Source organism: Columba livia, chromosome 7 (assembly GCF_036013475.1).
Source record: "Columba livia isolate bColLiv1 breed racing homer chromosome 7, bColLiv1.pat.W.v2, whole genome shotgun sequence".
In the NCBI taxonomy this organism is placed as follows: domain Eukaryota; kingdom Metazoa; phylum Chordata; class Aves; order Columbiformes; family Columbidae; genus Columba; species Columba livia.
Genome location: NC_088608.1, coordinates 33020084 through 33037727, shown reverse-complemented (window position 1 = coordinate 33037727; position 17644 = coordinate 33020084). Strand labels below are relative to the sequence as shown.

At 42.9% G+C, this 17644-nt stretch overlaps 1 protein-coding gene across 5 annotated transcripts in view; it reads left to right on the top strand.

Annotated features, from left to right (window-relative positions):
- FN1 (fibronectin 1) overlaps nt 1-17644 on the top strand; it is a 54085-nt gene that overhangs the window by 20004 nt on the left and 16437 nt on the right. For 3 of the 5 annotated variants that reach the window (XM_065069092.1, XM_065069093.1, XM_065069091.1), the window contains exons 16-29: nt 1243-1371; nt 1490-1579; nt 2132-2326; nt 3804-4076; nt 7328-7594; nt 9145-9239; nt 9599-9767; nt 10066-10152; nt 10844-11035; nt 13378-13650; nt 14697-14879; nt 15849-15938; nt 16502-16771; nt 17149-17265. In XM_065069092.1, the coding sequence (XP_064925164.1) occupies nt 1243-1371; nt 1490-1579; nt 2132-2326; nt 3804-4076; nt 7328-7594; nt 9145-9239; nt 9599-9767; nt 10066-10152; nt 10844-11035; nt 13378-13650; nt 14697-14879; nt 15849-15938; nt 16502-16771; nt 17149-17265 (2430 nt within the window). The remainder of the gene's footprint in view (nt 1-1242; nt 1372-1489; nt 1580-2131; nt 2327-3803; nt 4077-7327; nt 7595-9144; nt 9240-9598; nt 9768-10065; nt 10153-10843; nt 11036-13377; nt 13651-14696; nt 14880-15848; nt 15939-16501; nt 16772-17148; nt 17266-17644) is intronic. The other 2 variants (XM_065069095.1, XM_065069094.1) reach the window with 1 other exon arrangement.

Below are 17644 nucleotides of genomic sequence, written 5' to 3'. Positions count from 1 at the left end.
CATCCAAAGAAGAATATTAATTTGTCCAGTCTTCTTTTCCTTTTGAAATCATGTAAATTCACTATCTTCCACAGCATTTTGAAGTGAGCAGCAGTGCAGATAAGACAACCAAATCTGGTTTTTGAACCTGCCACCTGGCTAACTTCCTTTGCTATACCTTTGTCCTTCCATCAGAATGGGCAGAGAGAAGTCTTTCCCAAATGCCCCCTCTTGGCTATTTTGTCATCTCATGGATGTCTGTTCCAGTCTGCTCTGTCAGTTCTTTTGTTTAGATCAGATCTTTTTCATCTTTGATAATGAGACAACTTAGCTGAGCCAGGAAGCTGGTTAAGGGCACTGGACTCAGACCTAGGAACTGAACATACATCTCCAACATCTACCGTAGAACCTCTGTCACCACACGTAATTTCAGCTTAACTTCTTTTTCCTAACTTCCTGTATTAACAATGGCAATACCAATACTTCACAAGGATTTGAGCTTGTGATAGCTATTAGGACATGAATGCAATAGAAGAACAACATTAGAAAAAGAACAGTAATCCCCTGACTTAATATTTCTCCCTGGACTCACAGGCATGTAGTCATGAGCAGAAGTGGCTTTGATTGGGACTGCCAGCACTGTCACCACCTTTCTTGTCTGCATGCTGGCTGCCCAGACAGCTGAGCTGTGTTGTGAAGCAGCTCCTGAGCTCACCTGTCTACAGACAGAGGTTTACAGACAAATTGAAAAGCAGTTCCCAGTTCCTGTTAAGATGCTTGGCTTCTGTCTGGCCAGTAAGGGGCTGCTTCTTGGGGAATTTCCTACATCTGGCACGTAGGTGGACATCTGGGGGAAGGGAGCAGGGAGAGAGGTTCAGCAGCCTTCATAATATCATTCTTCTCCACTCATGAGTCAGTTTTTCCATATAAGCTATCCATGTGAAAAATTTTCCATATATTTCTGTATTGCAAATACAACAGGGTATGAAATGAGTACTCAGCTGAGATGGCTAAATGCCACCAGTGTGCAGGGGGCTGCTGCTCCCATTGCCTTGCTGTCCTTGCAGAGTGTGGAGACCTGTCCCAGCTCTCCACATGACTTGTCTGACGTGGACTAAAGACACAGTGCAGAACTACTGCTGTTCAATTGCAGGAAGACTGTGATTCAGCCAAGATTAGAACAGAGGTCTCAATTATTTCATTTGGAGAGAAAACAAGAAAGTATAATTACTAAGGCAATTTTTTCTTTCCTGTTTTCCTTAGATCTTCCAAGCACAGCCACTTCAGTCAACATCCCTGATTTGCTTCCTGGTCGCAAGTATATTGTTAATGTCTACCAGATCTCTGAAGAAGGAGAGCAGAATCTGATTCTGTCTACTTCACAGACTACAGGTATGTGTGAATGGGTGTTGCTGCACTTTGAAAGCTGTTTTAATTGTTTGCTCAATATTTTTTTCTTACCCTCTTATCCTCATGCGTGCTGTCTTCCTCTGTTTATTCCCTTAAACAGCTCCTGATGCACCTCCTGCTCACAGTGTGGAAAGTGTAGATGACACATCAATTGTCATTAACTGGAGCAGGCCACAGGCTCCGATCACAGGTTTGTCTCATTGGAGTGCACTTATTTTGCACTATTGGTAGAATCTGAGATCTAGATAAAAAAAGCAAATTAAGTATAACTCTGAGACAGAGGGCTAGTATGTAATTCTGCTCAGTCCAAGAGGCCAGCTGGAAAGCACATGGGCAGTTTAGCTTTTGCTTGGTTTCACTGTCTGAACCAGCCAGTTCAGGAGGCCGGATGCAAAACAATTCCTTCTGGATTTGTATTAAATAAAAACAAGCCCCATGATCTTATCTTTGTATCTGTCATGCAGACCATCCTATAACAAGTGTGAGAACTGTACAGACCCTAAATCCACAAGTCAAAACTCAGAAATATTCTGATTCAGGTCAAATTATGCTTTGAAAGGCATTATGAGTGTGCGATCTTTAGACGGGATGTGAGCCCAGGCAAGCCACATGTTCCACTGAATTTAAGGACTATTTTTATGAAACCTCAGTGGGGAGATCAATTTAATTCTCATTTCTAGCATTCCTTGTGCTGTCTTACTGCTTGTGGCTAAGGGCTATATTTATCTCTCTCCTGCTTCAGGCTACCGGATTATCTACACACCCTCCGTGGAAGGCAGCAGCACAGAGCTCAACCTGCCTGACACTGCTACCTCTGTAACACTCAGTGACTTGATGCCGGGTGTTCAGTATAACATCAGCATCTACGCAGTGGAAGAAAATCAGGAGAGTACTCCTGTCTTCATCCAACAGGAAACAACTGGTGTCCCACGCACAGGTAATGGTTCTGGATATCAGTCACTGAATTTTCTGTTAGTACGTAGAGCCAAATGACAATGCAGGCTCACATTGCTCTAGCTAAACTAATCCTTAAATGGACTCAATTCTGGATTTTTGCTGCTGTTGTTGTGGTTTTTAATTGTACATGTCACAGTAAGGCCATACTCACTTATTAATTGACACAGTCAAGCCACCACTCTGCATGAAGAGGGTTGTAATTAGATGAGGTTCTTAGGGATGTAGCTAAGTGCCAGAGTTAGGTTATGGTTGGACTCTATGATCTTGAGGTTCTCTTCCAACAAAAAATTATTCTATGATTCCATGATAATTCCTAGGAATCAGACTGCAGGCAGGTTAAAAGGTTAGGCTTGCACTGTGTCTATGGATCAGAGTTTCCTAAGTTGTCTTAAGGGGATTCTGCTAAGAGATCTTCTTAAGAGCCTGGTAAATAATTTTGCCTCAGTACTTGGCCTGCAGATGCTTAAGATTATGTACTCAGACATCACAACACAAATTCAAATCATTCACCTGGTTCTCCCTCTCCCTTTCAGTCCAAACCATTATTTTTCATTGCAGTCAGTACAGATGGGTGATTGCTCAGCATTGACTGGTGTGCCAAAATAACACCATACGATCTGAACTTGAGACACCCACAATTTAAAAAACTGCTGGTTTCAGGGTTCTTTAAGTATCCAATTGAGCTGAATAGCCAAACCAAAAGAAAGGATAGTGAAAGAATCGGGGTCTGATGTGGTAGCAGTGGAATTTGATGGTCCTGCAAGTTGCAAGCACGTGTTTGCAAATGGGAATTTACCAGGAATGAACTCAGCTCAATGATTTTATGGTTTGGCATTTGTATCTTCCAAAAATGTGCATTGGTTAACCTTAGGGCAATATCGGTCCTAATCTGAAGAAACTTAATTTGAATGTAGGAATTCAAGAGTGCAGTACTGTGGACCAGCACAGAGAGAACTGGATTTTGTCCTTGACTACAGTAAGGCCAGATCAGCCCATGTACTTGTTTAATTATAAAAGATGGATTTCAAGTTAATTATAGACATTCAGAACACACCATGGGTTTTGAAAACCCTCTCTATTAATTTTAAAAGGATGTCCTTGTTTCCAGCCCCCGGAGTATTTTTTTTCCCCAAGCTTTTGGTTCTGCAAATACTTGAAGTTCTATAGCAAATTACATATGGTCTTTCAGCTCTCTTTCTGTGACAGCAAGATACCCTCTATGACTGAAGGCATAAACTACTTAAAATTATGTAGTGACATTGAATTGTAGTCTGCTCGAATATTGTCTGGGAATGCGTATATACGTGTTTACAGTAAGGTTACCATGACATTTTTAGTTTGGTAAATATTCTTGGGCTATCCATTTTTCAGTCAAAAGTCACTTTTTTTCCACGTACAGCTTCTTCTGCTGGTTGCTAAGGACTCCCTCTGACACTGTTCTGTCGCTCTGCTTTCAGATGAAGTTCCTTCACCCAGAGATCTGCAGTTTGTGGAGGTTTCTGATGTCAAGATCACCATCATGTGGACTCCACCACAGAGCCAAGTGTCTGGCTATCGAGTGGAAGTGATCCCTGTCAATCGCCCTGGCCAGCATGGCCAGAGACTGCCTGTCACCAGGAGCTCTTTCGCTGAAGTAGTTGACCTGATCCCAGGAACAACCTATCTCTTCAAGATCTTTGCCCTGAGCCATGGCAGGGAGAGCAAACCTTTGACTGGAGAGCAAACCACCAGTAAGTGTCTTTCCTTCATGCTTTTTTCAACCTTTTGAAGTGCATATTCCTGTGTCACTTAGAGAAATACATAAACCAAGCACTTGATGTGCAACAGTTATAGCCCAGGAGGTATCCCATAGCTAGGATGACATGGCTGGGAATTGATTCACTCAAACAATGGTCTCTTCAGCAGAGTTCTCCTCCTCCAGGGCTTTCCAATGGGAGTTTAATTCTCATGGCACTTTAAAACAATTTCATATGGCTTGAATTCAACTTTTTTATTACTGACTGAGAACTGATGGGCCCTGCAGTTCTTTTACAGCACAGATTGCAGTGCATGGTTGTTTTTTGGGTCTTTTTTGAGGATACCTTAGGGCAGATTTCAGCATGACTTGGGATCCTGGCTGAGATTACTCTGAAAATCTCTTATCTCCTTTCTGACAGCTACATGTCTATTTGGCTCCACTGTCAGCAGTAGGAGTTATGCATGTGCATGTGAGGACAGGCTTTGCTGTTAAAAGGACTGGTCGCATTTCAGCTTTGCTAGGTTAGGCCTGGTTTTCCGCAGGCTGTCTCACCACCCCAGAAATTTCACTGTCATCCCGGAGAAAACTGAGAAACTGGTTTGCAGCGACCTCAATGGACTTTTGACAAAAGGCCATGGGAAGCATGAAGTTTTTAGAAACGGTCGTGCCGGATCTCTCAGAACCTGATTGTTAATGATTTAGTGGCAGTGCAACATGTCACCAGTGTGAGGCAAGATAAGTGGTCTGTTAGGCATTGCTTTTTGCTTTGCAGAAGTGCAAGGAAGAGAGGAGCAGTGTCTGGGCAAGATGTAGGCTTTCAGATGGAAGAGGAGAAGTTTAGCATGAGTTTGAGTGGTTATATCCATTTTTTATCCAAGAGAAGCAGATCAGATGGGACCTGCGATGTAGTTAATTTGAACAGATCCTGTTTATTGGGCAATAGAAGTGTGACTTCATGTTTGTGGTGTTATTTGACTGGGTCACATTATTCAAAGGACCAAAATTCAGCTATGCACTTCTGCTGTTCTGATACTTTTCAGTAAATGAGAATGACTTTTGAGAATCCAGCCCAACTCTTATAAAGATGAGCAGGAAGGGAAGGAAAGGAAATGGAATAATCTGTGAATATAGCCATGCTGTTTGAGAAATACTCTTTACTCACATCCATAAAGTTAGGAATTGTGGATAGTGCCTCTTCCTCTTACTGTTTCCTTTGACTATGCAGGGAGAATGGGATCCTTATGTTTGCCCTTTGACGTAGGTATCTGATTTGAGTGTAACATAGATGGTGTGAACACCCTCCCTCCTCTTTCAAGTGAGGCTTTCAAAAGCAAGGATGCGACCTGGGAGTCTGAACTCTCTTGGAAGCTTGTTAGAACAACAAGAGCTCAGTTCCCACTTGGATCTGTAAGTTCTTGTGGTTGTTTTTGGGAGCCTTGGCTAGGTGTAGAGCCCCTCCGAAAGACTGCACGCAGTGGTGTACGTCGGAGCACAGGCATTTGATTCAGATAGCACAGGGCTAGTTACAAATGTCTGGTATCATTTTCCATAGGTGGTGATCATCCGCTTAACTGCTTTGCCTAAACCACATTTCAGAAAGTATTCACATAAATCGCATCCTGTAATCGAAAGTCCTGGGAAACAGAAATCATTCAGAGTTCCCAAGGAAAACCCTGCAGCAAAAGTCTCTTCCCACGGTGTAAATGTGATTCTCTTTTTGGCCTTCCGTTAAAAAGCAGTCTACAAATAAACCCTGAGTGTGTGTGTGGCTTTTTAATCTCCCTCTTTTCCCTTTACTATGGGATAAGGAAGTGATAAAAGCCTAATAGAGCTGGCAAATTAAATTGTGTAGAAAGGAACTGACTGTAGGCTACAGATTGGAGGAAGAGAAAAATCTGTGTCAGGTGAGACAGTACAGATCTAAGTACCACGAAGAGATGAAGCTGACTCTCAGCCCCGTGGGACAGAGATGGGCCTAAGGAGGGTCACACTCATCCTTTGTATTTTAGAACTGTCTTCCCCCATCTTTTCAAGTGGTGGAAGAAGGAAGTCTTCACTTCTTTCTCCCTCTCTCCTCAAAAAGGGAAAAAAAACTGGGGAGAAAACAAAGGACAAAATCTGCTTCCCACTGAATCACTGGGAGAGTGATGAAAACATTAATTTTTATCACAAAAATATTACTTATCCAGGGGGAGAAAAAAGTATTTTCCATCAAAAAAGAGTATTGATGGAACCTCTCCTCACTGCTCTTAATTTCAACATATGATTGGGACCCAGAAAAGGTGGGGAAACTTGCCATGTAGATGCTATAAACCCTTTGCTGTAACCAGTGCTACCCTGCCTGCTGTCGGGGCAAATTGCTTAAGGGTCTTTTTCCCTCTGAGCCTCATCTTGTCTCAGCCAAAAGCGGTGACATCTCCACTGTTCACCAGACTCCTCTGTAGGGCTGAAGAAGCTGAATTGCTTCAGCCTCTTATTTGTGTGATTTTTCTGGGTTATCAGTTTCAGCAGCTTCCCAGGGGCAGTGATAAAAGGGGGAGGACGCCTGATAAGAGCTGTTGCATGAGTCCGGTGGGAGAGATGAGCATGCTTAAAGTTGTTGTATAGTCAGTTCCACTGCCTGATTATTTTTAAGTAGATCTAGGAACTGGTTTTCTGCTGAAAGTCGCTGACTGTTACTTATTTTTGCATTAAAATGACAAAGTGGGGGTGTTTTGTTTTGGGAAGGGATTTTGAGAGGGCAGGGAGTAGGACTGGGCAAAGGTTTGAAAGAATAAATCTTTTTAATGAAAAAGGGCTGAAGTTAGATTTCTGTGCTTATGCTGACAAGTCTAAACTGAGCTGATTTTTAAAAAATGCTCAGCATTCCTGAGAAACTATTGAAATTCCCAAGTGTGGTTGGGTTCTTCTGTCTCGCCTCAGCCGATAGCCTGACCTCCCATGGGATGGGCACATATGGCAGCGACCCAAATTGGCACAGCCCAGAATACACAGGTCTGCCTGGCCCAGCATATTACTGATGGCACTGAGGCATGGATATAGTTATTTCACTCCTATTTCCAGCTTTCTCATGGTCCCCACCTTCTTTCTTCCCTACCATTGCACTCGTGCCCTAAGTGAGAAGTACAGGCTCGACAACCTCATTATACATCCATGTTTTTTGCATGCTAATGGACGTGCTTTGGAAACAGGGATGAAGTGGAGATTCAGCTGGAAAACTGATCTTATGTTCTTCCTCCCCAGAGCTTGATGCCCCCACCAACCTGAGGTTTCTCAATACCACGGAGCATTCGGTGTTAGTGTTGTGGACGCGGCCCCGTGCTGTGATCACAGGGTACCGGCTGACTGCAGGTCCCACAAGAGGAGGTCAGCCGAGAACCTACAATGTAGGACCTTCTGCCACCAAGTACCTTCTCAGGAACTTGCAGTCTGGCACTGAGTATACTGTGTACCTCGTGGCAGTTAAAGATGACTTGCAAAGCGCCAGAGAGACTGGAGTCTTCACAACTTGTAAGTATAATAGGCACATATTCCTCTTCCCTAACACCCTGGCCTTTGTTCAAAACTTGTGCCAAAAGTGGCTATTGTGAATTGGTTTACAGAAGCAGCCTTTTGAAGTAGCATTCCAGCAGAACCACTTGGGAAATATTCCTTGTTCTTCTTTCTGAAGTATTTGGCAGGAAAAAGAGAGTGATTTGCATCAAAAAGCTTTTAGTAAAATATATTTCAGCTTTTTGGTGATTAAAAACAAAAGGGAAAACTTACTACTGGTATCTCAGTTTTTGTTTAACTGAATGAAAAATAAATTTAGTTTTACTTGATCATTTCAGTTGTTTGGTTTTGGCATGACAAATCAGGGAAATCAAACAGCTCTCTTAAAATGGTCAATGTCTGTCATTTGTACAAAGCTGAAGGCAGTCATATCTCAAGCCCAACCATACCATCTAAGGCAGCTCAACTGCGGTTATAGAAACTGACACAAACATGGCATTCTATCCTTTTTTTTTTTTTTTTAAATTTCAGTTGTCTGTACTTCAGCTGCTGGCTTGGAAGAAATATTAAGCAAATTTTGGAAGGAAAGGGAGTTCTGTAATTACCCACACATACTTCTGGAAAGAACAAATAGATTCACTGTTTAAGTAATGGCGAAGCAGTCATAAAGTAATGAAACTCAAAGCCATCCAAGCCCAGAACCACATCCTCTTTTCAAAAGAGAATGTGGTTTCTTTTAGAACAATGTGAAATTAAAATAAATGTTCAAACTTTTAATCAGAATAACACTGTTGACCTTGGCAAGGTGCGTTTTGCTGACAGACTGCCTTATCTATAAATATTTATCAGCTAGGATATGACTGGTTATCTGAGATGAATATTGCCTTCAAATTCTCTCTTATCTGAATGAAACCAGTCCAGTTTAAGACTATAGATTAATAAAGCAAGTCTCTTCATTAATAACAAGGTCAACTCAGATTAAACTCAGTGGAGTTATTTGGACTGATCCTGGGGTACACAAAGGCTTTAGCTTTTGTGTGGTGCTCCTGACAGATATCAATGAGGTCACAGATTCCTCAGACTGATTTTGAGTTCCCTTTAACTCTGCTGGCTTTAAAGGAGCTGAAGATGTTCGTGAGGGATGAGATGGTCTCAGCTGGGACAGCTGGATGACAGACAAGGGAGTGCTGTTCTGCTGACTGAATGGTATATGATGGGTGAAAAAAAACAAGCTGCTTTTTGAGGAACGCTTTAGGTATCGTGCCAAAACCAAATTCTTGGGGCTGGATGCATAGAGGACTCACATGGCCTAGTTTAGTATTTACACTTTCCTTAGGAACTACAAAAACACTGGCTATGAGTAGACCACTCGCATATTGTGTCTATCAAGCCCAGCAGCAGACAGAAGTGATCTGTCAGATTCCTCTCAGATCACTATATTTTCAGAAGTAATGTAGTTCAGTGCTGACTACATACCTTTTGCTATTTGGGCTGCTAGAAGTCAGGTTTTCTAACTGTTTGCTGCCATCACAGCAGCTAGACTTCAACTCTGCCAATTCATTTCACAGATCAGCCTGTTGGCTCTGTTCCTCCTTTTAACACAGAAGTGACTGAGACTTCTATTGTCATCACCTGGACACCTGCCCCAAGGATTGGTTTCAAGGTAGGAGAAACTGAAGTCCCATGTTGTTTTTTTTTTTCTTGCTTCATTGCAATAGGGAGGGCAGATTAAAGCTGGTTACTATGGACTGCAATGAAAGTAGTAGAACAAAGGCAAGAGGTGCAAGAGGCTCACTGCTTACAGAGGGTCGGTCAAGGTCACAGAGGTCAGTGCAAGCATGTCCTCTGGGCTTCAGATCAAGTTCATCAGTGGGACAGTTAAAATACAAATTACAGGATTAACAGTCAGCACAAATCATACAGACCTGTGATACTTGTATTGGATGACAAGTCTGGATGCAGATAGCTACCTGGGATAGGAGTATCTGAGACTGAAAAGCAAATTTTGCTGCTTCTCTGCAGCTGGGTGTGCGCCCAAGCCAAGGTGGAGAGGCTCCCCGGGAGGTCATCTCTGATTCAGGCAGCATCGTGATATCTGGCCTGACCCCTGGAGTGGAGTACACCTACACCCTCACAGTCCTGACAGACGGCCAGGAGAGAGAGACTCCGATCATCAGGAGAGTGACTACACGTATGACACACTTGCTTTTCCACAACTATTCCTTCTTCCACTTGCTTCCGCTGTGCTTCCCAGATGAAAGGCTGTCTCCTGGGAGTCAGTTCTAGTCCTGTCACGGTCTGGAAGGTGTTTTTCTTTTTGATGCAGAGCTGACGGTAGCACTAACTCTTGCAATGCAGGATCACAATTTCAGGAGAATATTTTTTAGCCCATTCTGAAGGGTGAGGGTACAGTCTGGGGCAGAGGGATGCTGAGGGGGCTAGCATGACTCTTGGTGCCATAAATAATCTATTTGTGTGAACCTTTGCAGCTTTGTCTCCACCAACCAACCTGCGCCTGGAGCCCAATCCTGACACTGGGGTCCTGGTAGTCTCTTGGGATAGAAGTACAACTCCAGGTAACTGTGAACTCACACTGTGCTCAAACATGCTGTTGTATCAGAACGCTAACATTTGTTTTGCAGTGCCTTGCACTTCATTAAGGAGACTTTGACAGGAAGCCTGCTGTTGAGTCATTTAAAGAAAAAAGTATATATTTTTAGATATATGCAAGGATATAATTCACAGTGAAGTATAGGTTGTCATAGGACTCTTCATGATTTACATTCCGTGTAAAATGCTATTTTGGAGTATGAATATGCTTAAATATTTCAGCTGTTTTAGGGATTTGAAGGATTTCTTCAAATATCCTCAGTGGTTTAAAAATAGCCCAAGGGAAGGAAAGCAAGATGGACCAAAATGATTTCTGCCAGTGAAGAATGAGTTCATGTCATTGAGAGTAAGCATGGAAATTCTGAAAGTGTTTGATATGAACTCTTTGCCAACAATAGCTGATGGGAGCTATATAACTGACTTCTATAAAATAAGGATTGAAAACTTTTGAAAACCCCACTCTCAGTCACTAGATGTATCTTTTCATATGATGTCATGAGATTTTCAGTTTGATAAAGTCTCAAAGGGAACTGAAATTACACTGTGAGGGAGGCATGGCTGCCTCCTGGAAAGCTCAACCTCTTGCTTGTGGGGCTCAGGTTGGCAAAATCACTCAAAATGTAATGTGATTGCTTCAGTTGTCTGTCTGTATTTCAGGTATCAGTGGGTACCGAGTGACCACTGCTCCCACCAACGGGCAGCAGGGCTCTACCTTGGAGGAAGTAGTAGGTGCAGATCAGACCACCTGCACCTTTGAAAATCTAAACCCTGGTGTGGAGTACAACGTCAGCGTTTACTCAATGAAGGACAAGCAGGAGAGTGTTCCCATCTCTGAAACCATCACACAAGGTAATGAAAGGATGAGCAGCAGTTATAGCTGCTTGAAGTCAAATTGCTGAGAGCTCTACATTGCACAGCACCCATTAGTTTGGTGGCAGAGGGCTTAGACTTGGTATTTGTTCTCAAGAAGCAGAATAGCCACGTGGCAGCATGTGAAAGAGCAGCATGTAAACCCATGTACTTCTCTGCATGGACAGCCTATGTTGTCTGTCAATGGGGGGGTGGTAAAGAGATGCATCTGTTGTATCAGTACACTGAGCTGAATGGTGACAGGGATTTAACTTGGCCCTGTGGTGCCCCAGCAGCTGGAGCACAGCTGGTGAGAGTAGGAAGCAGGCGAAGAGAAGTATGAGAGGGAAGCGAGCACAGGAGAAATTTTGGCAGCAATAATGGCAGAAGATTGCTTCAGCACAACAGAGAGGAAAGCCATGATGGCAAGGTCCATCACTGTGGCACTTCTGGGACACAAAATGGTGTGTGCCACCTCACACTACATGTGGCGATGACTGCAGAAACTACCTTTGTAGCCACAGTAGCAAAACGAATATGCGTCTTCCCAAATGGTTTCATTTCATTTTGCTTTGTGAGGGTTTTGTTTGTTTGTTTTTGTTTCTGCTCAGCCCTGAAATGATGCCAGCTACTGTGTTTGCTTGCTCTTATAACACTGCTTTAAAATTTCCACGCTTCACTGAAGTGCTGTATGCTCCCTGGGGTGAACTAATACTGTGATACTGCATAATTACAGCAGTAATAGCTTTAGTCCTTTACCATCTTCTGTTGGGGAAAAGCTAAGAATGTATGTCTCTGGCTTTTAGCACTCTTTAAAGGTGATATGGTACATGCATTCCATGTGGATAAACAATGATTTTACAGAAAACTGGCGTTTTTTGCATGTATTCTGTAAAATAAGTCTTTTCCTAGAAAGACATTAAAATAGAACATAACCACTGTTATTAAAGCCAGTCTTTTGTGATGTTACTGTCCCACAATTCATTTACAAGCTAACGTGTAATGATCCAACAGAATGGATACAGAGTCCTGCATCTTTGACTCACCTACTGGTGTCTGATCCTGAGGGAGGAAGAGCAGCTCCCACTGATTTTGGGATCAGCCCCCTAAAGTGAGATAGCCAAATCTTCTGGCTTAAATCAATACCAATCTAATGACTTGAGCAGCTGAGGGTTTGGCCACTGTCAGTTAAAGATGTATCTAACATTCCCCACCCCTTGCCCAATTCTGTGGTCCTAACATACAGGAAAAGAAAACTTTGCTATGGGAATAATGTCCATAGGGAGAACAGTCACAGCTGTGCTTGTTTGCCACACAGGAACTTAGACAATATCTAGAAGATCTTTATTTAGTGGCTTAGTTCTGCATTTTTTGAACTATTTAGCCAACAAATCAAGTCAGTTTCTTGGCCACAACATGTGCTGGGCATAACCTCTGAAAATGGAGACATTGTCGCTCTTACAGAATACTTATCATCTAAAGGTCAGTTTTAACCATTTGCCATCTTTCCCAGAAAGTGTTTTATTACTCACTGTTCCGTATTGTCTGTTTGTAGCACATATCTTGCAGCAGTTAGTGGTAAGTAGAACTTGAGGAATTCTGGGCCAGATCCTCAAGCCATTACAGGGATTTGAGACTTTTCCAAGTCCAGTGTAAATAGTTCAGAGAGTGGATGATCTACCCTGGAGCTTTGTGATGGTTCTCACCAGCTGAAGGTGCAGGCTGATTTAGCCCCTTTGAATGGGTTGATATTTTTTATGATCCCAAGTAAGTAAGTTGGACTTGCCATTTGAACAAGACAAAAATTCTAGAAGGTCAAATCAACTAATATTTCAGAGAAGTAGTTTTATTTATATGTTAATAGACTTTGATCTCTTGTTTTCTAGCTGAAAAAAAAAGTGGTATGTTTTTTCTCTTTCTGTTCTCATTGGAAAATGATGGGTCTTTGTGGCTCGTCATTGCTCAAAGAAAATGTGTTGCAAGTTAAGTTCCTCTTGTTGGCCTTCTTGAAAATTTTAAGTCTGAAGTGGATGGGCATTGTCACATGGGATCAGGGTTTCAGCTTCTGGCTGCCCAGGGGGGCAGCTGGAGAGTGCATTACAGAGTACTATATAAAAAGCAAAAAAAACCAAAACAACCAAAGAAACCCACGACAAAAAAAAAAAAACAAACCCCCAAAAAACCTCCTTTTCCCCCAAACCCCAAGAGAAATTCTGCATATCACCGCAATTGCTGCTGAAGTTCCGTCAATGTTAATAGTGATGAACACTGCTTTTTTCTCCCTTGTCTTTCTTTTGCCTCTGTATGTCTTTGCCTTTCCTGTTTGCTCTTTAACTCATTAGAGGTGCCCCAGCTCACTGACCTAAGCTTTGTTGACATAACTGACTCAAGCATCGGCCTGAGGTGGACCCCGTTAAATGCCTCCACCATTATTGGCTACCGCATCACAGTAGTTGCGGCAGGAGAAAGTGTCCCTATTTTCGAAGATTTTGTGGACTCCTCAGTAGGATACTACACAGTGACAGGCTTGGAGCCGGGCATTGATTACGACATCAGTGTAATCACACTCATTAATGGCGGAGAGAGCGCCCCTACCACTCTGACACAGCAAACGGGTGAATTTTGAAAACTTCTGTGTTTTGTGACATGGACGGTGTTTCATGCTGTCACTGGCTCTCGGGATGATGGGGCTTTGTCCAAAGAGGAATTAAGCCGCTCACTGGGGGGAAGCCAGACAGACCCGGCTTGCCCCTTTTTCTCAATGGCAGCTGGTGATGGATGTGCACTGCTCGGTTTTCTAATTTGAGGTATTTTAATGCTGTGAATGGCTGCAGACTTGCCAGGCACATTCACCTTCTGCTATTCAGATTTCCAGGATGCAGTTAGAATTGAGAGCCTGAAACATGAGCTATATATTCACCAGACTTATAAACCATGATTCCCCCAAATACGAGTGCCACAGGGCAGAGCAGTTCAACAGACGCCCTCCAACCTTGGTAACTGTTTGAGCTTCCAGCAGCCTGTTTCAGTGGCGGCCCCACTCTTTCCACGATGCCCCAAAAGATGCAGACAAAAAGGCACTCCCCGAGTACAGGCCACTGACAGCCATGCCACGCCGTCAAGGGTCAATAGTGCATGAGCAGAAGGCGAGCTGAAAACTAGTTCTTGCATGAAATCCTATTGTGTTTGAAAATCCTGAGGCTGTAAATCCTTCAACACGAGTAGAAGTAGAGTTGTAGGAAATTAGTGATATACCCTCTCCTCTCCTGTGTGTGCATGTATGGATTCTAGATGAGATTACTTTTCCACCTGTAAGCTGCTGTATGGCAACTTTAAACCTCTCTTGGCTCTGCATCTGTAATGCAAAATCCAGCTGCAAGAAGCACATTACTGAAACTTGCTACCTTGTTTTCAAATTAGCCCCACAGGGTATATTTAAAGTATTGGGAATTGCCAAGAGGTTAAAGGAGCCTGACAGGAGTACAGACATATTTTTCTCCTAACTATAGTAGAACCGAACGTAGTTTAGAAGTCTGTTTGCATGGGTCTGACACAGTAGTCTGTTATGCATGAGGTACCTTCTCTGGTGATTCTCTGAACATACCTCTTGATCAACTGTTATGAATTGGAGAACTAAGATACTTGGTTTTTTACTATGTAGCTGTGCCTCCTCCCACTGATCTCCGCTTTACTAATGTGGGGCCTGATACTATGAGAGTGACTTGGACCGCACCAACTTCCATCGTGCTGAGCAGCTTCTTGGTGCGCTACTCACCTGTGAAGAAGGAGGAAGACGTTGCAGAGCTGACAATTTCACCTTCAGACAACATGGTGATCTTAACAAGTAAGTGGATTACCTGCAGAAGTTGAACAAATAAAGGAGGCCCCTTACATGTGACATAAGATGAGGCAAAAGAAAAATTGCATACTGTAAGTGTAACTGGCCAGATTCTCAGCTCGTCTAAGCTGATGTTGAAGTAGCCTCATACAAGCTCAGACTAAATGGGGTTTGGCTGCTTTCTTTACCCAAGTTAAAGCCAAACCACAGGGAAGTCTTTCCCATCAATCCAAGGACAGTGGTGAATCAGACTATGGGGCAATTGCATTGATTTGCAGCCTGGTTAGGTATTAAGAGTAAATACATATTACTCACCTGGTTTGCCAGAAATGTCAAGGACTTGCAGTGCAGAGTTTCAGGGAGAGGATCAGAATGTGCAAAAGGTCATCGCTCTTTTGGCTTTGTATGCCCAGGACCAGAAAATAAATACTGTTTGGAACATTACAGGACCTGGCAACGAAACATGGGCATTTTCAGAAAGCTGACATTAATTTTTGCTAGTGCAAAAGCTCTGTTATATTTGAAGGCTTTTTTTCTGTCCTCGAATCAGGTTGGCTGTGTGAGAGACAATATCCTCTTTCAGAATAAGAGACCAGATCTGGAGTTCATCAGAGTTAGAATAGCTGTGTTGGAAATCCTTGGCCCTGTTCCAGTTTATATGAGCTAAAGCTCTGGCCTGGTGCATAACTAAACTGCTAGATAACTGGAAGGAACCTCGTAGAAAACTGCTTCTGGCCAGTCTCCACAAACTAATGAAGCAACAGTACAGGATACCATGCTCCTTCAGGGTAAAACATTGCAAGCATCCATAATGCCACAAAAAGAAGTGATTTAATTTTTTTAGTGTCCTGGAGGCTCAGATCTTTCATCAAGCAAAAGCTGATTACCTCCTTAAGAAGCACGGTTGTGTAGGTTGAATGACTTCTAACTATTAGTAAATAAAAATGTCTAAATTCCTGTACTTGCACTCTACAGATCTGCTCCCTGGTACTGAATATCTGGTGAGAGTCTACAGTGTTGCTGAGCAGCACGAGAGTGCACCTTTGTCTGGAATCCAGAAAACAGGTACTTAGATGCACCCTGAGACACATGTGCAATTAGTGCCATCCATTAAGCATTCATTAACAGGACTTTGTTGTTCTTTCCTGAGTATTGCTGCCTTCTCGATGGGTCATCAGCTAGATATCAAAGAGCAATGCAAATGCGCATCTTGGGGAAACTCTAGGAAATTTTCTGTTTCATTATGTCTGAGAGCTAGAACTTCTGTTGATTTTTAAATAGAGCGTTGTAGATCCTGGTGTGAATGTACCGATGGTGTGATACCCATCATTGAGTCTTTCTTGTTTTGTAACTGTGTGCTGGAGTTTGCTGGTGATGTATGTTGTTTTATGCTGTGCTGTCTGTGTGTGCCATACACTCTTTTCCTGTGGTTGCATTCCACAACCTTGTTTATCTCGCTTGTTTATCTCGCTTTGATCCTGAACACATATTTGTTTAGTTCCATGCCTGAATAGCATTTGGCTTAGGATCTGGCAGTGTCATGGTACTGAGCTTAATGAAACATGGCAATGGTGATGATGACCAGTAGTTCAGTTGAGCTCAGTCTCTTGTCTCTTTGAAATATCCAGGTCTTGATTCCCCCACTGGCCTTGACTTCTCGGATATAACTGCTAACTCTTTCACTGTCCACTGGATTGCTCCTCGTGCCACCATTACGGGCTACAAAATTCGGCATCAGCCAGAGCATGGTGTCGGCAGGCCTAAGGAGGACCGTGTGCCCCCGTCGCGGAACTCCATCACCCTTACCAACCTGCTTCCAGGGACTGAGTACGTGGTCAGCATCATCGCCATCAATGGCAGGGAGGAGAGCGTGCCCTTGGTTGGCCAACAAACAACGGGTAAGCCTTGAGAGAACACTGACTAGAAGTTACCATGAGGATTTTGATTGTCCTCTACCAAAGTAGTTGCTATTGAGTAGATCTTCCCTACACGCTTGTGAAACCCTGTGATACTGAGGTAGTGCCTGATCTAGGAAAAGGTTGGAGGACCCATGCTACTTTCAGATCAAGTCAGACATCTTTATGGCAAGCAGCACTTTTTTCATTAAATATAGTCTAATGCTGGATTTTTTTTAATGAGATACATCACTTGTAGCGGTGTGTGCACTAGACTAAAACTAAGGCACATGAGTAGCAGAGGAGATCAGTGTCATGGGTGAAATATGTAGCTGATGTGTATTAGCTGCATTTAAACTTTCAATTTTCTTTTTTTCTAGTGTCTGATGTTCCAAGGGACCTGGAAGTCACCCCCACCAGCCCAACCAGCCTTGTGATTTCCTGGGATGCTCCTGCAGTGACAGTCAGATACTACCGGATCACGTATGGTGAAACAGGTGAGGACAGGCTGCTATGGCCAGTCGCAGGCCAGAACCTCTATTCTGAGGCTATTAGAAAGCCACAGAAAATAGCAAAGGCAAGTCTGACTGTAGCAGACAGGAGACTCTCGTATCTCTGAGATTCTTGCAGTGTATTTGGTCAAATATAGGTGTCTTTTCTTTTAAAGGAGAGAAAATCATTTTATATCCACCAAAAAGAATATCTGGAGCACTTCTGTCATTTTAGAGGTGGTTCTTTGTACATATTTAATTCTTTTCCTTGGGTTGGTCTGAAAAAGACTCTGACCCAACAGCTATTGCAATCAAGAGGGTCCTGTCTTCAGTTTGATGCATATATGATTGTCCTGGTTTTTGTAATGATTTAAAATATGTAACG